This window comes from Bufo bufo, chromosome 4 (assembly GCF_905171765.1).
Source record: "Bufo bufo chromosome 4, aBufBuf1.1, whole genome shotgun sequence".
Taxonomy (NCBI): domain Eukaryota; kingdom Metazoa; phylum Chordata; class Amphibia; order Anura; family Bufonidae; genus Bufo; species Bufo bufo.
Window position 1 is genome coordinate 315,967,254 of NC_053392.1, and position 26,531 is coordinate 315,993,784.

General features: G+C 42.7%; 1 protein-coding gene across 1 annotated transcript in view; it reads right to left on the reverse strand.

The window, feature by feature from the left end:
• Positions 1 to 229: 229 nt before the first annotated feature.
• The window catches only part of GPR63 (G protein-coupled receptor 63), a 34,023-nt gene continuing 7,721 nt past the window's right edge, over positions 230 to 26,531 (reverse strand). The window contains exon 2 of the mRNA XM_040426827.1: positions 230 to 2,511. Coding sequence (XP_040282761.1) covers positions 1,123 to 2,379 — 1,257 coding nt within the window. The 5' untranslated portion in view covers positions 2,380 to 2,511 and the 3' untranslated portion in view covers positions 230 to 1,122. The remainder of the gene's footprint in view (positions 2,512 to 26,531) is intronic.

Here is a 26,531-nt window from a genome sequence, read left to right on the forward strand (position 1 = left end):
GCACCTAGAATGGCAAGTCAGGTTTTTTTTTTTGGTTTTTTTTAACACAGTCCTGCCTAACAAAGATTTTGTAATCAGCCCCCCCTTCCTTTCAATATCTTGTGGCCAATCTCTTGAAGATTTAATATGACTCCTTCTTGACTCAATTTGGATTAGACTTTATTGCTAGGTATAGGATGAAGGATCAATGCAAGCTAGAAGGTAATCTGACAACGAGACGTTTATCATTTTAGGCGTGTCCGATCTGAAAGGATCAGTATTAGACATCTGGATCATTTGGGTGCCCTAAACAATTTTACACCTCTAGTTACCTATGCAGTCTAGACATAACGTGTATGTATGTCCACGGTAGTGGCGCCACCTGAAGAACTGTATCTCCATTACCGTAACATAAATTATATAAAAAAGGGAAACCATGTATCTGGTTTAAAAAAAAAAAAAAAAAAAATGTTGCCCAATTCCGAATTTCTGCATACAGTTCGCTGTATGCTTTTCCATTTCACAGTATCTTAGCCCTGATTATAATATTATATTTACCATTATGACTGAAGACCTACCTAGTGTTCAGGCACTGTACATTAAATGTGAATATATTCGGTTACAAAAAAAAATATGTACGGTCTTAATATTTCCACTGCTAAACACCAAAGGGACAGAGGGGCGAGAGAAGATCTGATAAAGTGCACAAACGCTTTCACCAGTCTGCAGGGGGGGTGAGATTCGGTCTGCCCCTCATACAGCCATGTCAGGAAACGGCTAAAAGATAGTCAGATACACTACTGATATTGGGAACTTCTGAAGAGATCCTGCAAAGTTCAGCTACAGAACATTTTTTTGGCTCAAATCTAATAGCAAAAGCAGCAACATTTGTTTCAGAAAAATGACACATCCACTGATTGTAGCAGCATACAAGGTGCCCGCAATAACACCAACTGCAGGCCTGGCAAGCATCAACCTTACATGGATTTACCATAAATCCTAGAGGTAACACGTATTATTCTGTCATGTACATTTCTTCCTGGCAGAGAACAGAATGCATCACCTTTTGCACAAGGGAAATAGTTGAAAACATTAAATATTTTATGGCAGTCACGCTAAGAAAAAAAAAAAATATTCAAAAATTCACACTACAGATCTGTGTTCCCCGCACACATATATGGCGCTGGGCCGGATTCTTCTTCTTGTGTGTCCTGGTAACTGGGGTAAAAATTTGAAGTACTTGGGCATTAGATCTAAACAAGCATCCCGGAATTTCTTAATCCTCCAGTAGTAGATTATTGGGTTTAGTGCAGACTTGAGGTAGCATAGCCAAAGAAGCCACGTGCTGATCTCAAAAAAGTTGCTCTTGTTGTAAAAGTCACTGTTAAATGTGGCAACGAGGCTGTACGTAGCGAATGGTGCCCAGCAGACTATGAAGACGATGAATAAAATCAATATGGTAGTGAAGGCACGGGTTTTAAAGCTGATGTCTATATTCATTTGGAAAGGCCTTTGAAGGCTCATGAGACCTAGCTTGCTTGCTTGGCTAAGGCATATGCTGTCCGGATGGCTATGTATACGGACTGCATTGTGCCGCACAGTGTTCAATATGCCCATAAAGGCATAAAGCATCACCATAAAAGGAATAAAAAAGAAAATCAGTACCACAAGAATCACGTAGGCTTTATAGCCGGCATTTGTAGTGTAGCCAAACACGCACTGCGGAGCTCTAGACGGTACTTGTAGGTGTGGGTTCCCAACAGCCAGAGGAAAAGCTATGCACAACGAGGTGGCCCATGAAATTGCAATGAGAATCTTTGCCCGGTGGGGATTGAGTTTGTCTTGTTTCTGTACAATAATTAGAAACCGGTCTATGCTTATTATAAGCAGGATGGCAACACCTTCTATTACAAACAGCCAAAAAAACATGGCTGATACTCTACAGAAGACTTCTCCAAAAATCCACTCAGTTAGGATGATGGTGATCAAAGCAAAGGGCATGTTGAGAATGGAAAGCAGCAAGTCGGCAAATGCCAGGCTTGCCAGAAGAATATTAATTGCCGATCGCATGGCAGCTTTTTGGTACACCATGAGACAAACGACAAAGTTTCCAAGGAATGACAGTAAGAGAATAATTATCATCACGGCAGAGAGTATTATCTGAAGGGGTAAATTCAAGGTCTCAGAGAGATCTTTCGTAGCTTGAGTGGTAGAAGCGGTTGTGTTCACCGGTAGTGTACCAGTTGTGGTCATGGCAACTGGACCGTATTTTGGTGGAACATCCAAGTGGCCACGAAAGGAAGGCTGTGGCGTTAAGTTTGTATAGCCATTTACATATATGATGTGTGTGCTATAGGAGGTCACGGGATGAGCGGGTGTAAGCATTGCTGAGAAAACCATAATTGTCCGGTCCAGTTGAATCAATGTAGGTTAACAATTCTGGAGAGCTGTCGTCTTCCATGGGTCTTATTCCACAGGTAATAGTGGAGCCACAGTAAATCCATGGTCAATTCCCAAGGGATCTTCTGCAAACTGGAAATCAAAGAGAAAAGCACACATTATAATGGTATCTATAATAGGGTTCACATGTTAATGCATCATATTAGGTTAGAAACTATATACAATATTCACATTCTCACATGCAGCTGAATGCAAATACAATCTGAACACCTACCTATAGCCTCTGTAAATTAAGGGCGTTTCCCAGGATTAGAACAGCGCTGCACCTGTCCACAGGCTGAATGTGGTATGATTTCTCAGTCCCATTCAATTCAATGGAGCTGAGCTGCAATACCAGGCGAAACCCATGGACATGTGTAGCGCTGTTGAAAGAAAGTAGCCATGTTTTGACGAATCCTTTAAAGCCCCCTTTAAAGAGAATGTGTCATTGGAAAAAATGACCTGTTGATTAACTCACATCTTTATGTTAAACATATTTTTAAAGAGTTTTTGATAATTTTGATTTATATATATTGCATGCAGTGATCTCCTCCATAGTATGGGGAGAAGTGATCCCTAATCCCATCACTTGTCCCCATACTCACTAGTTGTTTGCCGGCAGCAGATTAGACAGCATGATCTACCGCCAACAGACCATGATTTTTAATCCTGTTGAAAGATTCAGATTGCCCCATGAACGAGCATTTGGTCGGTCATCAGTGACAGTATTACACTGCCAGATCATTGCTAACCAGCATTACTAGGAAAGCTTGTTAGCGATGATCTGGCAGGCTAGCTGCCAGTCTAATACACCCTTTAGGGTCCATTCACACGTCCGTAATTTGGGTCCGCATTCGTTCCGCAATTTGCAGACCCACTTTCAATGGGGCTGGAACGGATGCGAATCCGCATTTCCGGGATCCGCATCTGTTTTTGGGGATCCGTGTTTTCTGGATCCGCAATTCTGTTCCTGAAAAAAAAATAGAACATGTCCTATTCTTGTCCGCAATTGCGGACCAGAAAAGGAATTTTCTATTATAGTGTCTGTGATGTGCGGGCCGCAAATTGCGGATCGCATATTGCAGGTGTCCGTGTTCTGCGGATCTGCAATTTACGGATCCGCAAAACACTTACGGACGTATGAATGGACAACAAGTCTGTACAGATCACTTTACTTCAGTCATCTGCATTCCGTCATATTAGAAGTCTATGGGCCGCATAACGGACCTGGACGGTTTCCATTATGCAGGAGTCCTGTCCTGCATAACTGAAACCAGACGGATCCGTTGTTATGCAGCCCATAGACTATTAGACATCTACTATGACGGAATTCAAAATGGAATGCCTCTTAAAGGCTTCTGTGGGGCATTCCGTCATAGTCTGTGATAACGGAATCCATAACAGAATTGCTACCGAACCAAAAAACATCAAGTTCGCTCATTCCTACTCAAACACTCATTTAACAGTTTTGCCGAAGCTCTGCTTGGGCCTTGAGAAAGAGGAGAGCTCAGGTAGCAAGATGATGGCTACTTTAACCCCTCATATCTCAGAATTGGTAGCAGCTAGAGGTATGGGCCTAGTCTTGTTTGAAAGGTGATAACTATTTGATTGGTGGAAAATAAAAGAGTCCAATTGCCCCCCTAAACAATGCCAGAACAGGTCAGAAGCACAGAGGTTAAGAAATGATAAGCTCAGAGTCCTGTCTACAAATGCTCGCAGTTTAGGTAAAAAAATCAATGAACTTGGGTCAATAATGGCATCTGAGAATGTAGATTTAGTGGCTGTTACGGAGACATGGTTTAATGAAAGAAATGACTGGGACATAACCATACCAGGGTACTCTTTATACAGAAGAGACAGAGAAGGCAAGAAAGGAGGAGGAGTGGCCCTGTATGTGAAAGATAACATTAAAATCTAACCTAATACAAGTTGGTGAGGCCAACATAGAGTCAGTTTGGGTTACGTTGCAGTTTGCTAACCATGCAGTAACTCGTGTAGGTGTGATATATAGACCACCTGGTCAAGTTAAAGAACTAGATGATCTACTAGTTGAAGAAATAGCTAAAATGACAATGAAAGGAGAAGTTATCATTATGGGAGATTTCGATCTTCCAGATATAAACTGGAAAACCAAAATAGCAAGTTCTACCAGGAGTACAGATATTCTAAATTCCCTACTGGGGTTATCTCTACAACAAGTGGTTGAGGAGGCAACCCGGAGGGAGGCCATTTTGGATTTGGTATTCACAAACGGGGATTCGGTATATGATGTCATTATAGGCGAAACCTTGGGATCTAGTGATCACCAGTCAGTGTGGTTTAATATAAGAACTGTTAAAGAGTCCCACCACACAAAAACAAAAGTTTTAGATTTTAGAAAAACAGACTTTTCAAAAATGAAATTAGTCATAAATGAGTCCTTATCAGACTGGAAGGGATTACATGGAGTCCAGGAGAAATGGGACTACTTAAAAGGTGCATTATTGAAGGCAACAGAAAATTGCATTAGACTTGTCAGTAAAAGCAAAAAAAGGAAGAGACCACTGTGGTACTCAGCAGAAGTGGCCCAAATCATTAAAAATAAAAAGCTAGCATTTTGTAATTATAAAAAAAAAACAGAGCAATGAAGATAAGGAAATATACAAGATTAGGCAGAAAGAGGCCAAGCAAGTTATAAGAACTTCTAAAGTGCAGGCAGAAGAAAAACTAGCTCAGTCTATGAAAAAAGGGGATAAGACATTCTTCAGATATATAAATGAAAAAAGGAAATTAAAACAAGGAATAACTAAATTAAAAACAAAAGACGGAAGGTATGAGAATAAAGGGCTAGCCGACTGCCTTAATGAATACTTCTGTTCAGTTTTTACAAAAGAAAAAGAAGGAGAAGGACCTCCACTAGAAAGGATGACTAATAAATCGTTTGATGCATGTGTCTTTACAAAGGAAGATGTTCTAAGTTTGCTGTCTAAAGTGAAGACAAATAAGTCACAGGGGCCTGATGAGATACACCCAAAATTATTAAAAGAGCTTAGTGGTGAGCTGGCAAAACCGTTAACAGATTTATTTAACCAATCATTAGTAACAGGAGTCGTCCCGGAAGATTGGAAATTGGCAAATGTCGTGCCCATTCACAAGAAAGGTAGTAGGGAGGAATCGAGCAACTATAGACCAGTGAGTCTGACATCAATAGTAGGCAAATAAATGGAAACCCTATTAAAGGATAGGATTGTGGAACATCTAAAATCCCATGGATTGCAAGATGAAAAACAACATGGGTTTACTTCAGGGAGATCATGTCAAACAAATCTTATAGATTTTTTTGACTGGGTGACTAAAATAATAGACGGTGGAGGTGCAGTAGACATCGCATATCTAGATTTTAGTAAGGCTTTTGACACTGTCCCACATAGAAGACTTATCAATAAACAGAGGGTTGTAGTCAATGGAGAACATTCAAAACAAGGTCATGTTACCAGTGGGGTCCCACAGGGATCTGTACTGGGACCAATTTTGTTTAATATCTTCATAAGTGATATTGCAAAAGGCCTCGATGGTAAGGTTTGTCTTTTTGCTGATGACACAAAGATATGTAACAGGGTTGATGTTCCTGGTGGGAAACGCCAAATGGAAAAGGATTTAGGAAAACTAGAAGAATGGTCAGAACTCTGGCAACTGAAATTTAATGTGGATAAGTGCAAGATAATGCACCTGGGGCGTAAAAACCCAAGGGCAGAATATAGAATATTTGACACAGTCCTGACCTCAGTATCTGAGGAAAGGGATTTAGGAGTAATTATTTCAGAAAACTTAAAGGTGGGAAGACAATGTAATAGAGCAGCACGAAATGCCAGCAGAATGCTTGGGTGTATAGGGAGAGGTATAAGCAGTAGAAAGAGTGAAGTGCTTATGCCGTTGTACAGAACACTGGTGAGACCTCACTTGGAGTATTGTGCGCAGTACTGGAGGCCATATCTCCAGAAGGATATAGATACTCTAGAGAGAGAGAGTTCAGAGAAGAGCTACTAAACTAGTACATGGATTGCAGGATAAAACTTACCAGGAAAGGTTAAAGGACCTTAATATGTATAGCTTGGAAGAAAGAAGAGACAGAGGGGATATGATAGAAACTTTTAAATACATAAAGGGAATCAACTCGGTAAAGGAGGAGAGCATATTTAAAAGAAGAAAAACTACCACAAGAGGACACAGTTTTAAATTAGAGGGGCAAAGGTTTAAAAGTAATATAAGGAAGTATTACTTTACTGAGAGAGTAGTGGATGCATGGAATAGCCTTCCTGCAGAAGTGGTAGCTGCAAATACAGTGAAGGAGTTTAAGCATGCATGGGATAGGCATAAGGCTATCCTTCATATAAGATAGGGCCAGGGACTATTCATAGGATTCAGATATATTGGGCAGACTAGATGGGCCAAATGGTTCTTATCTGCCGACACATTCTATGTTTCTATGGATAGGGGATGAATTCTCACAACCGGAATACTCCTTTAAGCTAAAGTTTTCTCAGTTTGATAAGAATTTAGTCTAAAATGTGTTTAGGAGCTAAACAAGGGGTACAGATTGAGCCATCAGAGCAGCTCTCGGACAGATTCACAGTTTGCAGATGCAGTGAAACTGAAAGCTGTAGACCAAAAAATAAATTAAAAAAGATTTTTTTTTTATAGAAGACCAACTGAAAATAAGAAGTATAATAGAACATTGCTCTAACATAGTGTATAAACAATTAGCAGAGCTAATCTGTTCAAAACGTATGGAAGGCACGTCCAATTCGTGGAGTGTAAAGTCAATATAAATCTGTGAGGATACTAAGGACTACAAACCTAACCTGTATAATCAAGTAAATTGCACCCAACCTTAAGGGGTTAAGCTTCAAAGAGCGCTTTGAAATGAGAGACACCTCAGCTGGGGCCCCAATTATGGCCCAACTGTTTCTATGGCAACCATACAATCCATCTGGCAGGAGTAGCCTAAATTCCAGTAATTTCTATCTGTAATAGATGCCCAACAAAAAAAAAAAAATAAAATATATATATATATATATATATATATATATATATATATATATATATATATATATCAACGATTATGAGAAAAAGCATTTATACATTTTTTGAAGTTAAAAGTTGTAGAAAACATTCTGCCGAGGAATGCAATCCTCACAGATAATTGAACACTAAGGGCAAGAGAGATAAACATAGTACAAAGCCAACAGTGAGCGCGGCAATATGGCCAATTAATCAAGATAACTGTGGGCCGCATCGGCACAGCGCACCCCAGCAATAATAATCCAGCTAAAGCTAAATGTATGTGCAAACACAGCCAAGGCAGGCCGCTTACAACGGTGTGAAGAGTCCGCGGGCCCTGGCGAGGATAACAACTGGTCTCCTTTGGCCGGTCTAGTCTCACAGGAAGGTAAACATAGGTCTAATTTGTTGACGACTCAGGGTTTCCTCTAGCGTACTAGTCCCCAGGTATACCGGCTTTACCGCTCCCTCTGCCAGTAAGGCTCAGTTCACATTTCCATGGAAGACTTCGTTATACGCCTGAAATTCCTTCACATTTGACAGAAACACGATAAACCCATTATGGAATCAATGGGCACCACAGGTGCCCGCCATATAATGGATCCCGCACTTCATTATTTTTGCTCCTGTCCCCTATATAGAAATAAAGTAAATTATATCAATCTGGCTGGTATATATTGATGTTCTATACTTATTAAGGCGCCCCCTAGTGGCTTTTGATTATCTCTCAGAAGATGCAAATCAGAAATGGAACTGCTCCTAGACCTTGTCGTAAAATGCACAAACATTTAGCGCATTCCTGTAGCATCAAGTTTGAGACACATTTATAAATCAAAACGGTCAATGAGGGCTGTGGCCTAGAGGGAAAAGAGGCATGACTTAATAAATTAGGCGCATCTAGCTCACTGGGGATGAAGACTAGCGTATGGAAATGCCAGTCTTGATAAATCTCTTCCTATGCTCCCTAGGGGTACTAAAACTAGGAATGATTTGGGGTGTACTTGTAGACCATAGATTAAAAAAAAATTCTATGCAGCAGTGTCAGGTGTTTAAGGCCAGTAGAATACTGTCATGTATTAAAGGGCTGTCTCACTTCAGCAAATGGTGTTTATCATGTAGATAAAGTTAATACAAGCCACTTACTAATGTATTGTGATTGTCCATACTGCTTCCTTTACTGGCTTGATTCATTTTTCCCATCTCATTAGGCACTTCTCATTTCCATGGTTACGACCACCCTGCAATCCAGCCATCAGACAGGCTGGCGCTGTTTCCTATAGTGTGCAAGCACGGCCACCGCTGATGGATTGCAGGGTGGTGGTAACCATGGAAACGAGCAATGTATAATGCGATGGAAAAGTGAATCAAGCCAGGAATGGAGACAATATGGATAATAACAATACATTAGTAAGTGGCTTCTATTAACTTCCTCTACATAATAATTGTCCATTCACACGTCCTTAGTGTATTGCGGATCCTCAATACACCCGCCCGGCACCCTCAGAACTGCCTATTCTTGTCCGCAATTGTCCGGAAGATCGGGGGGGACGGTCCGGAATACGGATGCGGACAGCACCCGTTCCGCAATTTGTGGAACAGATGCGGACCCATTCTACGGACGTGTGAATGGACCCTAAATGCTACTTTCTGAAGTGAGACAAGCCCTTTAAAGGGAATCTGTCAGCTCCAAACACCTCCAAACTAGAGTAAGCAGTGGATAGAGTAAGTGACGCCCGGCCCGGCCATGTCATTTTTATCTTCATACTCACTTGCACTCCGATGCAGTGCTCCCACAAACCACCAGTAAAATGCATTGAGAGGACCCCTCTCCATTAAGTGCATGAGCTCAGGGAGTCCTTTCAATTCATTTTACTACTAGTTTGTTGGAGAACAATGTCAGAATGTAAGAGAATATGAAGATAAAAATTACGTAACTGGACTCTGCGTCACTTACACCATACACTGCTTATTCTAGTTTGGGGGATGTTTCGAAGCTGACAGATTCCCATTATAAGGCATGGGCTCATGGGACAGGGATGTAATATTACCAGAGTATACAGCATTAGTACAGATTCCCTGAAGTTAGCAAAGGTGCAAAAAAAGATAACTTAACTGATTTACATTTACAGGTGAAACTCGAATTTTTTTTTTATATTGTGCAAAAGTTCATTTATTCAATAATGCAACTTAAAAAGGTGAAACTAATATATGAAATAGACGCATTACATGCAAAGCGAGATATTTCCAGCCTTTATTTGTTATAATTTGGATGATTGGGGTTTCATAAACTATAAGCCATAAAGTCACAATTTCAGAAAATTTTAATATTGTGAAAAGGTTCAATATTCTAGGCTCAAAGTGTCACACTCTAGTCAGCTAATTAATCCATAACAGCTGTAAAGGGTTCCTGAGCCTTTAAATTAGTTTCACCTTTTAAAAGGGGTTGTCCGGGTTCAGAGCTGAACCCGGACATATCCCCATTTTCACCCAGGCAGCCCCCCTGACTTGAGCATTGCAGCAGTTCATGCTCCAATGCTCTCCTTTGCCCTGTGATAAATCGCGCAGGGCAAAGGCATTTTCAAGAGTTCAGGTGACGAACCAGGCTTTCCATGGGGCTAGCCAGTAAAACGGCTAGGGCAGCGATAAAGCCCGTCCATCAGAGTCGGTGACGTCAACAAACACACTGCCGGGCGGAAGTTTCCGCTCGGCAGTGTGTTATGATAAACAAAAGAGCTCCGATGCTAGCCTCGGATGCTTGCAGGGTTAAAATAACGGTATGTCTGGGTTCAGCTCTGAACCCGGACAACCCCTTTAAGTTGCATTACTGAAATAAACTTTTGCACAAATATTTTAAAAAAAAATTCTGCAGGGGTGTGTCCCACATCCAGTAAAATCCTGATATTTCATCCAAGTATGTGTCGATGTAGTGTGAATACGGGTAAAAACCGAAGGCGATCACCTATTGGTCTCCTTGGCACAATTCTGCATATATAAAATACTGTCCTCATAAAATCAGAAGACACTTACATATTGCCTGTTCTATTTAGGGGAACTGTCTGCTGTAAGTGAGAACAAGTGTAGCTATCTCCCTGTTCCCCATTTCCCTTTGTGTTGACATATTCCTTTTTGATTTAACTAATAGGTCCTTCCTATTTTTATTTTGGGCAATATACAAAGCTCTGGACAACATCCAGTCGGCATACCCCCTATATCTAAGGCGGTCCCGTATTAGTTGACATGCTCTCTGGAAGGCAATATTCGTGCTACAATTCCTCCATGCCCGAATAAATCCCAGAGCTATATTATGAGGAATAGAGGGGTACAGGGAGACTACATCCATAGTTAACCATTTATATTCTCCCTTCAACGTTTTCCCAAAAAAGTACAGCAAATGAATCTTTTATATAGCCTGGTAATCTCTTAACTAAAGACTGTATCAGAGCATCCAACCACTCTCCCATTCCTTCTAGTAACGACCCAATTCCCGATACTATTGGTCTGAGTGGAGGTGGGTAAATATTGTATGTGTTTTTGGGAGAGCATGTATGATTGGTGTTATCGGAGCCTCCACACACAGGAAGTCATGTTCTTTCTCACTTCGAAAACCATTATTTCTACCCTTATCTAGAATAACTGAAAATTCCCCTTGGTATTTCTCCAAAGGGTTTCTATCTATCTTCCTGTATGTGGAGGCATCAGACAACAAATCTACCATCTGTTGGAAATAGGTCTCCTTGTCCAATACCACAACTGACCCCCCCTCTGTCAGCCATTTTGATAACAAGATCAGACCGATCTTCCAATAGTTTAAGTGCTCCCCTCTGTTCCCTAGTAAGATTATACTTTCTATTGGATTTACACTTATATATTGTAGTAAGCTCCCTTTCCAATACCTCTTGGAAAACATCCATACTCTCTGTATGGGATTTCACTGGATAATATCGAGCATTAGTGGTTTTAAATTCCTGCCCTATAGTTGTAAGAGAAAAGCAAGCATTTTCTATTTGTAAATCAACAAGACTAACTAACGACATTAGTTCCCGGAAAGACAAACCAGTATATTCCTTCATGATTGGCTCCCTATTCATCCCTTCTGTCTGACTACTGACCGGTATATCAGAGAAATGTCTCCTAAGGGTTAAATTGCGTATAAATTTATTCACATCCAGGATTGTGGTAAACAAATCAAAATCCCTAATAGGAACAAAATTCAGTCCTAAGGATAAAACACCCAACTGATCTTCTGTCAGTGTGACTTGGGACAAATTAATGACATCATGTAAATTCTGATCATATGTATAGTCTCTTATTTCTTTTGTTGTCTGGTTGCCATTACATACGTTTTATTTTTGGGGTGTTTCCTCCCAGCTCTTCTCCGTAGTTTTTTGCCACTCTCATATCAATCAATCTATCTATCTAATATCTATTGTAGGAAGGCGCAAGGGACAGTCGTTGACGAAAGGTATGCGTCACCGAGGTTCCTGGCCTCGGTGGAGTAAGAGCCAGTTTTCATGTGTCAGCAGCAGATGCTGTTTGACACCAGCTGTAATAGCTGATCCGGGACGGCTCTTACTGGGAGTAGTCAAAGTGCTGGGTGGGTGACTACTCCCAAAGTTCCAGGCCGGGTCTTGACTGGCCTATATAAAAAAAACAGCCAGCAGTGTCAGCTGGTGGTAATTACCTCCCTCTCTGACAGACAGAGGAGCTATGGCAATTGCTGGATTGGGATCTGAGCCGTGTGCTAGGCTGGAGGCCTGGGTTTGGAAGGTCTGCTCTGTCCTGAGCAATGCCGATCGGGTGCGAACTAACACCTAGGATAACAGGTGACTCTTTTGCTGTATGAACTGTCTAGGTGTGAACGAACACCAAAACTGCAAATGGACTGTCGTACTGTTTTGTTGCCATAAGTGTGAATAAAATACTGAAGTTTTTAAGTTATAAACTGATCTTTGCCTCTATACTGCGTCCGCTTGTCCTGTCTACCAGAGTGAATATATCTAATATCCATCTACCTATTATCATCCATCCATCTATCTCATATCTATCTACACATACACAGATCCCTGTAAGAATGTGCCAAGAAAAACCTGATAAAACCCACACACATTTGTGCATCCGTCTACCTAATCACTTCAGCTTCTAAAACACCCGGCTAGTTTTTAAATTGAATCTTACAGACTGAATCAGCTATTTTACGAAAGGTGATAAAGATATTGGTTTACACACATTTCTTTCCCAACAGACGCATTTCCAGCTCTGCAGGTATAATCACACAAAGTCACCACTTTAACCACCATTTCCTTACATTTTGTAATCTGGATGTCATAGATGATATCAACCAAATCACAGCTCAATATCCTAGCTTACAAAGCACCAGAAGAAGGAAATGCTCAGGTTCAATGTTATAGACTATAGTAACCGTAAAAACAGAAGCAGACACCGACACTTTAGAAATAAACACTAAAAGTGCCCATTTATATGGCCAGACACTCAGGTAACGAACCATTGCTTCTTGATCATTTTACATGCAGCAATCACCCCCTATGTATGGGAGGAACAATCGTTACTGTGATCATTCATCCGCACACAGAGTCACTGTGATAGGCTGCCTACAAACTACCCTTTTACGGACTACATCAACGATCGGGTCACCTGACAAGGGTGGGTTTTTATCGTCTGTTGGGTGATCAACGTTCAATTATTGGGAACGAGCGTAGAAAGGTTTGTTCCCAATAACTGGTCCAATCCTAAACCTGTGGTAAATGGTAAAATTGCAGCCTTCATCTCATCATAAAATCTTATCTTGGTTTATTATTTCTCATTGCTGCATAACACCTTGTGGCAATTTGTCGCCATCGACTTCAATGAAGACAAAACACAACACAATACCATATTCAAAGTTAAGGAATGGATGCTCAGTCACAGCAGTTTCTGTAAAAACTATTCAACTTTTATTAGTAACCTTATGTATGGAGACATATTGTGGCTCTGTTTTTTTTTTTTTACAGAGCCATAACAAGGATCCCTTAAATATCCCAATGGGCCTCTAATGTTCATATGCTCCAAATTTCCTACAAAAGCCAGAGATTTTGTGTTAGATTCCACATGCTCCATATGTACATACTGTAGGTGAGAATGTCTCCATAAATGTGGCAACTGATGGAGGCTTACAGCTCAAGTTTTCTGTTTAGCATCATAAGCCACTGGCTACAAAAACATCTGCAACATTAAAGCATGAATTAACAGTGGGGCTGTAGTTTTGTTTTTTTGTAGAATTTTTTGCACAGATAGGTGGTCGTGGCAGAATTTGTTGCAGAGAATTCCTGCGACTGAAAATCAGCTCCATTCATCTGATTGGTGCTTGCAGAAATCCATGTGCTTCCCAAAAAACAACCCCAGTCGTACATATAGTGCCATTTTTTTTCAGCAAAATGCAAAGAGTACAGTCGTGGCCAAAAGTTTTGAGAATGACACAAATATTAGTTTTCACAAAGTTTGCTGCTAAACTGCTTTTAGATCTTTGTTTCAGTTGTTTCTGTGATGTAGTGAAATATAATTACACGCACTACATACGTTTCAAAGGCTTTTATCGACAATTACATGACATTTATGCAAAGAGTCAGTATTTGCAGTGTTGGCCCTTCTTTTTCAGGACCTCTGCAATTCGACTGGGCATGCTCTCAATCAACTTCTGGGCCAATTCCTGACTGATAGCAACCCATTCTTTCATAATCACTTCTTGGAGTTTGTCAGAATTAGTGGGTTTTTGTTTGTCCACCCGCCTCTTGAGGATTGACCACAAGTTCTCAATGGGATTATGATCTGGGGAGTTTCCAGGCCATGGACCCAAAATGTCAACGTTTTCCTCCTTCCTGTCTGCAAGCAGAAAACTCGCGCAGGCGCAGTACCGCCTGCGCGATCATCAACGTCCTGAGGGCAACAGCGCTCAGGTCACATCACTGAGCTCGGCGCATGCCCAGTGAGACTTTTGAGGCTGTTGCCCTCAGGAGGTTGATGATCGCGCAGGCCGCAGGCGGTACTACGCCTGCGCAAGTTTTCTGGCCGCAGACAGGAAGGAGGACGGGGCATATCTATAAGGTAGATTATGACGTGGGGAGGGGGCGGAACCGTTTGCCGGGGCTGTGGGAGGCGTTTTGATTATCAGGAGGCTGTCTTGGGCACTGCAGGGGGGCGTCACTGGGCACCGGAGAGTGAGTAAAACGCCCCTCTGGGCACCTTGGACCCTAATTAGCATAACATAAAAATCGCTTTTACATCAAAACTACTAAATGAAATAAAGTAAAAAGAAGAGTCCTGGAAATAAGCTACTTTAGTCAACATAGCGATGGTGTCAGCTTAAAATCGTAAAAGGAGGTGACAGAATCCCTTTAAGCAGCAACTTTTCCAATATTTATGTAATTCTCAAAACTTTTGGCCACGACTGTACACTTAGCCTTAGGCTAGGGCTACACGGCGACTTGATTCTTGTTTTCCAGTTGTTCCAAAGATGCAGACGTGACTTTGATACAACATGGTTGTATATTTTATTTCCTGTGCTGAGGTGTGTGACATATTATGTGTGTAACTTATACAATATTGTTGTTTAGCCCTTATGTTATAAAAACTAGTTCACTTCTTTTATTTCCTCATTTCCTTCCATCCTATTTTGCCTCGGATTACAATTATAACAGAGAAATATATATTGAAATCTTTACTCTGTCCCCCAAGAACTCATCCATGCCCCACTTTCTCCTCAGTCCTGTGTCTAGCTGTAAGATAACTGGCTGAAGCAACAGCACCCCCCGTAGTCAGACAAAGAAACATTAACACCCACCCCTTTCCCAAACCCTGCTCCCTCAGAGGGCCATGAGCGAAAGATGGAAGAGATCGCCCAAGACTGACAAACAATGGGGACAACTATACTTTTTGTTTACTTTTAACATTTATTTATAGGTTTAGTATTCCCTTAACCCCTTCCCGACACATGACGTACTATTACGTCATGGAAGCCACTGCGTTCCCACAATTTGACGTAATAGTACGTCATGGTGATTGGGTGGGCACCGGAGCGGGTGGGAACCAGTTCAGCAAAATCTGCCTTTAAAAAAAACATATAGCGCTCCTTTTCTTCTGCGCCCTGCCGTGTGGCCATACAGCAGTTTACGACCACATGTGGGGTGTTTCTGTAAACCGCAGAATCAGGGTTTTGTTTGGCTGTTAATCCATTTTTTCCAGTAGCAAAGCAAGGGTAAAATCTGCCAAAAAAATGAAATTCTGAAATGTCATCTCCATTTTCCATTAATTCTTGTGGAACACCTAAAGGGTTAACAAAGTTTGTAAAATCTGTTTTGAATACCTTGAGGGGTGTAGTTTCAAAAATGGGGTCATTTTTGAGTGGTTTCTATTATGTAAGCCTCACAAAGTGACTTCAGACCTGAACTGGTCTTTAAAAAGTGGGTTTTGGAAATTTTCCAAAAAATTTCAAGATTTGCTTCCAAACTTCTAAGCCAGGCATGGCCAACCTGTGGCTCTCCAGCTGTTGTAAAACTATAACTCCCACCATGCCCTGCTGTAGGCTAATAGCTGTAGGCAGTCTGGGCATGCTGGGAGTTGTAGTTTTGCAACAGCTGGAGAGCCTCAGGTAGGCCATCCCTGTTATAAGCCCTCTAACGTCCCCAAAAAATAAAATGTCATTTTCAAAATGATCCAAACATGAATTAGCCATATGGGAAATGTAAAGTAATAACTATATGAGGTATCACTATCTATTAGAAAAGTAGAGAAATAGAAATTTGAACATTTTGGAATTTTTCCAAGTTTTTGGCAAATTTGGGATTTTTTCACAAATAAAGGTGAAATATATTGACTCAAATTTATGACTATTAAGAACTACAATGTGTCACGAGAAAACAATCTCAGAATAGCTTGCAAAAATAAGTGTTCCAAAGCTATTACCACACATAGTGACACGTCAGATTTGCAAAAAATGGCCTGGGCAGGAAGGTGAAAACTGGCCTGGGGTAGAAGAGGTTAAAGGGGTATTCCCATCATAATGATCACTGTTAAATCTGTTAATGATTTGACAGTGATCATTTTTGTAAATATATTTGATTAACCAATTCCCACCGGGAATTAATCCCCACTTACCTCATTGTTGGCATTCAGTCTCCCCTGGTTACGGCCACCACTCTTCTCCAGAATCCAGGTGGCCGCGCTTGCGCAGAAGACTTCTTCTTTTCTCCTGGCCGGGCCACTTGCTGTCCTGAATGAGCACGCCGCCGCGCATGCGCGATAGCGACTTCTTCTTGGCCAGAATAGTACAGATCAGCGAACGCGCACGCCGGCTCTGTACTATACTGGCCAGCAATAAGTCACCAACGCGCATGCGCATTCAGTCCAGCGCGCGGCCCGGCCGGGAAAAGACTTCAATCAAGATGAAGCCCGACCTAGCCAGAATCCAGGAAGTGAACGGCGCGCTGGCAGCAGGTAAGTATGAAAATGCGAAGTGGGATAACCCCTTTAATGTAAAAAAAAAAAAAAAAAAAACTATTTGGTGCTAAATATACAATTCCTGTATACAAATCAGTACAGACATATTATAAACCAAAGTGAATCCCTGTATCACATACAGTCCCTTCAGGTCCTGTACTAGGCACAACACATACCAGTTTTTCCCATAGTGGGAGGTTTGAGTTAATGACCCAGAGGGAACTTCTAACTTGTGCTGTCTAGAGTTTTATTAGACATTTATAAACTAGCCTATGTTTGTTGAGGAGTAGTGTTGAGTGAATCGGGCTTCGGATCATAGCTATGAAGCCAATTCTTTCAAAAACTTCCTTTTAGTAGGAGTAGTGGCAATATACCTTTCCAAATCCTCTCAGTGGTACTTGAAATAAAGCATAAAAAGGGGTTCTCTGGAAATTATTTTAAATGGCCACCGGCAACCTGTCCTAGCATGTGAGGAGGACTGGCTACCACCTATTGCAGAGCTGCCTGGGAGGGGGGGGGGGGGGCAGTGAGGGATAGGGCCTCACTACATATGCCATCATGGCTGAGCAGCCTGACAGGAAAACTCACCAATATGTAGTATATGCAAGTGCCGAAGCATAGTGTATAGTAAAGCCCCAACCCCTCATCCCCTAGACAGCTCTGCAAGTGGACACACCCAGTCCTGCTCACATTCTAGGACAGGTGGCCATTTTAACCACTTCCAGACTTCCAGACCGAGCCATTTGCCCCCTTCCTGACTAGGCCTAATTTTTCAATTCTGACATGTGTCACTATATGTGGTAATAGCTTTGGAACACTTATTTGTTCAAGCCATTTTGAGATTGTTTTCTCGTGACACATTGTACTTCATGATAGTCATGATAAATTTGAGTCAATATATTTCACCTTTATTTATGAAAAAAAAATAATTACATACATTTTTTTTTTTATTCGCAATTTTCTAAATTTCTATTTCTCTGCTTTTAAAACAGAAAGTTATACCTCATAAAATATTTCTAACTTAACATTCCTCATATGACTTTATGTTGGCATCATTTCGTAACTGTCATTTTGTTTTTTTAGGACGTTAGAAGGCCTAGAATTTTAGAAGCAATTCGAAGAAATTTTTCAAAACCCACTTTTTAAAGGACCAGTTCAGGTCTGAAGTCACTTTGTGGGGCATACATAGTGGAAACCCCCCATAAATGACACCCCTCGAGTTACTCAAAACCAGTGGCGTAACTAGAGTGTTATGGGCCCCAGTGCAAACTTTGTATCGGGGCCCCCCTACCCCCCGATTTTTATAAAGAAGCGGCAGATTTTCTTACTAATGGCTTTCCCGTGTGGCTAGTCCGCTGCGTGAATGAGGGCCAAGCCCCATTCCGGACAGCAGAGACACGGAGCAGTAACGCGATTGATAATGCTCCGTGCCTCTCTGTGACCTTTTTACTAAAAAATCACAGGGAGATAAAGTGGTCACCGTGATTTTGTAGCAAAACGATCATAGAGAGGCATGGAGCATTATCAATCATGTTACTGCTCGGTGTCTCTGCTGTCCGGAGCGGGGCTTGGCTCTCTTTCACACAGCAGATTAGCCACACGGGATCCGCTCGTGTGAAAGAGCCCAATGCATGGCTACACTCACCCAATCCTAATAAAATCTGGTCCTACCTCATCCAGGGTGTCGCTGGCGTCGGTGTGATGTCCGCTGGATCCAGAACAAGGTCCCTGTGGTGATAGAAAAAAAAAGAATAATCACATAAGGAAGGGATGGTGACTACCCCTGTGAAACTACCAGCTGGGGGCGCTCTGCTGGCCTGGTAGACTGAGCTATGCCAATGTATAGCAGGGTAATTTAGGACATTTCCCCTAAGTGCTACCACACAGTACTAATGTCCACATTGTGGCCCCTCACAGTAGTAATGCCCATCTTGTGGCCTTTCACAGTAATTAAGCCCACCTTGTGGTCCCTTCACAAAAGTTATGTCCTTCTTGTGGCCCCTCACAGCAGTTATGCCCACCTTTGTTCCTGTCACAGTAGTTATGCCCAGATATGTGCCCCTCACAGTAGTTATGCCAAATATGTGCCCCCTAACAGTAGTTATGCCAAATATATGCCCCCTCACGGTATTTATGCCAGATATGTGCCCCTCACAGTGGATATGCCCAGATATGTGCCCCTCACAGTGGATATGCCCAGATATGTGCCCGCTCACAGTGGTTATGCCCAGATATGTGCCCACTCACAGTAGTTATGCCCAGATATGTGCCCCTCACAGTGGATATGGCCAGATATGTTCCCCCTCACAGTAGTTATGCCAGACTATGTGCCCCTCACAGTAGTTATGACCAGATATGTGCCCCCTACAGTGGTTATGCCATATTATGTGCCCCTCACATTAAATATGCCCACATATGTGCCCCTCACAGTGGTTATGCCAGATTATGTGCCCCCCTCACAGTAGTTATGCCTTTATATGTGCCATCTCATAGTTATGCCTTTATATGTGCCCCCCTCACAGTAGTTATGCCAGATATGTGCCCCCCTACAGTGGTTATGCCAGATTATGTGCCCCTCACATTAGATATGCCCACATATGTGCCCCTCACAGTGGTTATGGCAGATTAGGTGCCCCCTCAGTAGAGATGCCCACTTTTGTGCCCCCTCACTCTAGTTGTGCCCATCAACCCCCCCCCCCTTCCCCTTTGCCCCCAGTCTGCAGTGTTAGGAAAATAAAAAAAAAACACATACTTACCCTCTTCCCTGATGTTGCGCTGCCACACTCACATCGCGCTGCTGGCTGTACTAAAGGCAGTTTCCCGGGCCTTCAGAGCTCCTCCCACAGCCAGCAGCCCGATGTGCGGCCAGCAGAGGGAGCGCTAGAGCTCCTGCTTCACTGATGATCTGGAGACAGCCCGGCAGTGACAAGAACTGCCGGGCCGAGTGTATGTGAGTGAGTACGCGCGTCCTCCCTCTTCCTCCCACCCCCTCTGCGCAAACCTCCCCCACCTTGCCTCATATTAAACATGTAATGGAGCGCCCTGACGGGGCCCGGCATTGTCACTGTACTTCATGCCGGGCCCCTTCACAGCGCTTCATTACATGTTAGTACAGCGGGCCCCCTCCCCCCGCCGGGCCCGGTCGCAGTCGCACTCCCTGCGACCGCGATCGTTACGCCCCTGCTCAAAACTGATTTTACAAACTTTGTTAAAGGAAAAAAAAGATCAAATTTCAAAATTTTCACTTTTTTGGCAGATTTTCCATTTTTTTCTTTAACACATCGAGGGTTAACAGCCAAACAAAACTCAATATTTATTACCCTGATTCTGCAGTTTACAGAAACACCCCACATGTGGTCGTAAACTGATGTAAGGGCACACAGAAGGGCGCAGAAGAAAAGGAGCGCTATATGGTCTTTTGAAGGCCGATTTTGCTACAGTAGAAACTCCCAAAAGTGACACCATTTTGGAAACTAGGGGATAAGGTGACAGTTTTATTGGTACTATTTTGGTTCTAAAATGTCCATTCAGAGATAAACAACCACCCATAGGACATTTGTAGTTTATGGGTGGCGATGAAGTGGTTAAATAATTCCAGGAATACCCTTCAAATGCAAACATGCTACAAAGGGATAGCTGCACTTTTCAGTGAGTCACTGTCATAGCTAATTGAGAATGTCTCTGATCATGAGAACCCCTATACTAGGGGTGGGCGATATAGACGATATAGGCGATATGCAATATAAATTTGTGCCACGATATGGATTTTGAGCATATCGCCTATATCGCCGGACCGCGATATGATCGCGCTCTCTGCGCGCACCATCTTCTCCTGAGCCGGCACACTGAGCACAGTGGAGAAGGAGAGAGTCCCTCCCTCCCCACTGTGCGCGGCTGCCGCTGACCACCAATGACAAGAGGAGGAGGGGAGGGACTGACAGTAAATCATTGAGTTTTCACGATCTCAGTGAGTGCGTGAAAACTCAAATCCGATGGTATATTCTAACCCCCAGGCGTTCCCATGGTGACAGGGACGCTTGCCTGGGGGTTAGAATATACAGGGCCACGCCGCTGACAGTAGAACATTTAAAAACGAATCAGTAACTTTAACTTTATTAATTGGTGATCTCTTTACTGTATACCTTAGGTCTTAGCTCCGATAACAGCAGGCAGTGCGGGCGGGCGGCGCTCACTCACTGACGTCACAAGCCTGCTCCTCCCACTAGGCGGCGCAGGCGCGTGACGTCAGTGAGTGAGCGCCGCCCCCCGCACTGCCTGCTGTTACCGGAGCTAAGACCTAGTAAGGTATACAGTAAAGAGATCACCAATTAATAAAGTTAAAGTTACTGATTAGTTTTTAAATGTATTCCTGTGAGCGTCGGGGGGGGATCTGTGGATGGCACCGTTTAGGGGAGGGGGGGGGGGGGGATCTGTGGATGGCACCGTTTAGGGGAGGGGGGGGGGATCTGTGGATGGCACCGTTTAGGGGAGGGGGGGGGGGGATCTGTGGATGGCACCGTTTAGGGGGGGGGGGGGGGGCTGTGGATGGCACCGTTTAGGGGAGGGGGGGGGGATCTGTGGATGGCACCGTTTAGGGGAGGGGGGGGGGGGATCTGTGGATGGCACCGTTTAGGGGAGGGGGGGGGGGATCTGTGGATGGCACCGTTTAGGGGAGGGGGGGGGGGGATCTGTGGATGGCACCGTTTAGGGGAGGGGGGGGGGGATCTGTGGATGGCACCGTTTAGGGGAGGGGGGGGATCTGTGGATGGCACCGTTAAGGGGAGGGGGGGGGGATCTGTGGATGGCACCGTTTAGGGGAGGGGGGGATCTGTGGATGGCACCGTTTAGGGGAGGGGGGGGGGATCTGTGGATGGCACCGTTTAGGGGAGGGGGCACAGGGCAGCAGGGAGAGTGTAAAGTCCTATTCACCCTAATAGAGCTCTATCAGGGTGAATATGACAAGGGTTCTACGTTCTAGCCCTTAAGGAGACTAATAGTTATTAAATAAAAAGTAAAAAAAAGTTTAAACACGCCCCCCAAATATAGAAAACAATATATCGCAATATATATCGCACATGCTTAAAATTATATCGCAATATAGATTTTAGGCCATATCGCCCACCCCTACCCTATACTATTATGTCCACATACTGAAAAGGTCATCTTAAAAGGGAATCTGTAACTAGGAAATGCACAGTTATAGCAAGCACAACGCCTTGTAGGGCTAGCTCAGCTGAATATAATGATACCTTTCACTTAAAGGGCTCCTCTTCCTTGTCCTATATTGATGACCAATTCTCAGGATAGGTCATCAATATCAGATCAATGGGGGCCTGACTATTGGTACCCCCGCTGATCAGCTGTATGAAGAGAACTCAGCGCTCGGTCTCTTACCTATTTACCTGCTCGCTGTTGACATTGCAGTGGTGAGCAGGTGTAATTACAACTGTGTCCCCATTCAGTTCAGTGGGGTGGTTACACACTCAAAGTTACATGCACATTTCTTCATAAAATCACCAGAACAGGAAAGACCAAAAATCTGTAAAAGTGAAAATTCGAAAGACAATCTAAAAAAAAAAATGAAATTACAATAAGGATTAGCAAATCGATTCTACCGTTTCGGAATTTATACAGAATTTCCCCAAAAGTTTGGATTCTAACAAACACAAATTTATAGGGAAGAGAGAGAATCTATGTCTCTTTTCCCCTCCCTGTAGCTTGGCAGTCTATCCCTGCAGCCCTCCAACTCTTCCATGCTGTCTGAAAGAATAGCATAGATAATTCGGATACTGGTTATTTAGCCCCTCAAATGCTGCAGTCAATTGTGGTGTTCTGACCAGTTGCTGTGGCAGCCTGGGACTTTGTGAAGGATCCCAGGCGAAGTCAAACTGCTTTTTAAGTAAAAATCCCATAGACTGCAATAGTATACTATTACAGTCTATGGTATAAGTCAGGGATCAGCAACCTCCGGCACTCCAGCTGTTGTGAAACTACAATTCCCAGCATGCTCCATTCATTTCTATGATAGTTCTGAGAAGAGCAGTGCAAGTATGCATGTTGGGAGTTGTAGTTTTACAACAGCTGGAGTGCCGGAGGTTGCCTACCCCTGGTATAAGTGATCAAAGAATTGCATGTTAAAGTCCCCTTAGGGACTTTTTTAAAAGTATAAAATATACCCAAAAATATTTTAAAAATGTAAAATCAACACCCTGTGGTGCGCAGTGAACAGGCAACAGCAAATTGGCCAACATTATCACCTCAGTCCCCACAAAACAAATAAATCAAAGAGTGATATGTACCCCAAAATGTAACCAAGAAAAACTACAGCTGGTCCCGCTAAAACAGCTCACACAGCTATTTTGATGGAAATTTAAAAAATTTCAGCAAATGACGATGTGAAGAAAAAACACGCTGTAATCATACTGACCCAGAAAATAAGCCTGTTACATCATTTTAGGTTCTCTTCACATCTTCGGTCATCATATCCAGCAGGCTAAGAACAGTCTGCCGAAGTTCATACCTTGCCGCCAGATCCTCATTGACTATATTGGGACTCGGCCACTTTCCGGCATAAATGCCGCATTTTGGACAGAAAAACACTGCTGCATGCAGTGTTATTTGTCCGTCCGACAGCCGGTATTTATGCTAGAACAGACCACTGGATCAGGCTGGAGATGTGAAAGAAGCCTGACCGCACAGTGAATGCCATAAAGACAAAACCATAACGGAAGCCATTACTATTAAAGGGGTTGTCGGGGTTTACAGCTGAAACCGGACATATCCCCATTTTCACCCAGGCAGCCCATTTCATGCTCAAATGCTCTCCCTTGCCCTGCATCGTGCAGGGCAAGGGCTGTTTTGTTTATATTTTTACACTGCTGGGCGGAGGCTTCCCTCTAGCAGTGTTGCTGGTGACGTCACCGGCTATGGAGCTGCCCTAGCCGCTTTACAGGCCCACCCATCAGATCCGGTGATGTCACCAAACCTCTGCCTAGCTTTCCCCATGGTGAGCCCGACACGTCACCGTAACTACCAAAAAAGCCTTTGCCCTGCACGATTCGGCGCAGGGCAAAGGAGAGCATCGGAGACTTTCCATATCAGGGGGGCTGCCTGGGTGATAATGGGGATATAAATCAAAAGAATAGATGGGCACTCTAATATCCGGAACACAAATTTAATGTATTCACACTATTTTTATTGATACATATACTGATAATTGCAAATCCGTAAAATAACTCCAGGTCAGAAGTATAAAGACACCCTAGTTACTATAACCAATGCCTATAAAATAAACATACATCAAAAAAATCTTATATAAGATTTTTTGATGTATGTTTATTTTATAGATAATGGGGATATGTCCGGGTTCAACTCTGAACCCAGACAACCTCTTTAAACAAATACAACTTGCCCTGCAAAAAACAAGCCCTTATCCAGCTATGTGAAAAGAAAAGAAAAAAAAAGGCATGGCTCTTAGAAAGAGGCAGGACAAAACACAAAAACTGTCTGGGTACTGAAAGGGTTAACAATGATAAATGTCCTAAGGTTATGCACATGGGATGGGGAAATACAAGTCAGCAGTACATACTAAATGGTAATACACTGGGTAAGGGCTCATGCACACGAACGTATTTTCTTTCCATGTCCGTTCCGGGGTTTTTTGAGGACTGTATACGGAACCATTCATTTCCGTATGTCCGTATTTCCGTTCAGCAAAAAAACAGAACATGTCCTATTATTGTCCGCACTACGGACAAGTTTAGTACTGTTCTATTAGGGGCCAGCTGTTCTGTTCTGCAAAATATGGAATGCACACGGACGTCATCCATGTTTTTTGCGGACCGCAAAATACATACGGTCGTGTGCAAGAGCCCTTAGAGTCTGGAAGGATTTCAGTTTGGGGGGGGGGGGGGGGGGGCTAAAATACCAGTAGATGGATGTCTTTCAGCGCTTACAAACTAAGTTACTCTGCAAAAGCAATGTCTTAGTCCCTAATGCTTGTATCGGTCATTCATCTGACCAGTGTGTGGTATTGAGCCACACAAGACACTCTACTTCGTCCAACCATACTGTAATAGGTAACACAGTGGGCACATTTATAAAAACTGCCAGATCTGCACTAGTGCCTCATGATGTGAAATATATTGCTTCTGCAAAAATGGAAATACTACGAATGTTGAACGGCGCCTTCGCTCCTGCACCGCCCATCTTATTGCCCATTTGCTCCCAGGTGACATGGTACATGTGCCATCCAAACAGATTTATTATGCATATGAACGATAAGGCACGACGCTAGCATCTCCAAAGTGCTGAATGCTTCCGATAGATTGTGTATCTCAGAATGTGTTAATTGGTTTTGCAATATGTTCTGAAAAGTCATCATGTAAAGTGATAATTAGCCGTATCGGTCACAGTCTTCTTGGCAGTGACAGTCTATATAAGTTCCTCTGACTTCTGTGAAAGGTCAGCCTCATCTAATCGCACTGCAAGTACGCTGCTGAAAGCGGCTCAGAGCAACACAATTAGGAGCCTGCAACTTCTAGAGGATCTGACAGGGGTTCACAAGACATTTAAAAATGGGGCATGCTTTCAAAGTGGGTGGGGGTCCAAGTAGTGGGTCCGCATTAACTCACATGTCCTATGCCATAAATGTTACAAGCATATGTATAAATATATATAAGTGCAGAAAATAAATAAAGCAGCGCAGCCATACTTGTTTAATATCTAATATGCCAATTAGGAGGCATGAACTTCATGCAAGGATGTGTGCAGACATGGGCAGGTTTTTGGAGTGTTGGAGGAAGCTTGAGTAACCAAGGAAAACCTAGGTAAAGACGGGAGAGCACACCAACTCCATACAGATCCTGTCCTTGGTCTCACGACCACAATTCTACAAGTGGTCCTCTTGGAAAACAGCCTTCCATGTAAGTGGCACTGGCATGCTGCATTAAGAGTCAGCCCTGGAGCCCATACCTTCGTTGAGAGGGTGTGATGTGCCACAAAAAGGGGTGTGAGCAATGGCCACAGGACATGATACTGGAAAAAGTGCCATGGCAGTACAAAAACAAATACATTAAAAATGTAGTGCACTTTGCCTCCCAGATGCTAACAATAATCAGGGTGGATAAAAATCTAAAAAATTTTTTTTATTTAAATCCGATTTAAATTAAAAAAAAAAAAATCAGATTTTTTAAAATATAAAATGCTTTTTGGAGGAAACTATATTACCATCCAAAGGTTATTCCATCATGAAGATTAGTTTTTTAATTATGTAGAATAAGGGTCCATTCACACGTCCGTTGTTTCTTTCCTGATCTGTTCCGTTTTTTGCGGAACAGATCTGGACCAGTTCTGTACACATTCATTTTCAATGGGTCCTGAAAAAAATCGTACAGCTCAATGTCTGATTTTTTTTCAGGACCCATTGAAAATGAATGGGTACAGAACTGGTCCAGATCTGTTCCGCAAAAAACTGAACAGATCAGGAAAGAAACAACGGACGTGTGAAAGGACCCTAAGGCTGTATATGTTTAATTTTTTGGGTAAATAAACTCCATTAATCCATTCACAATGTCATGCTCTTC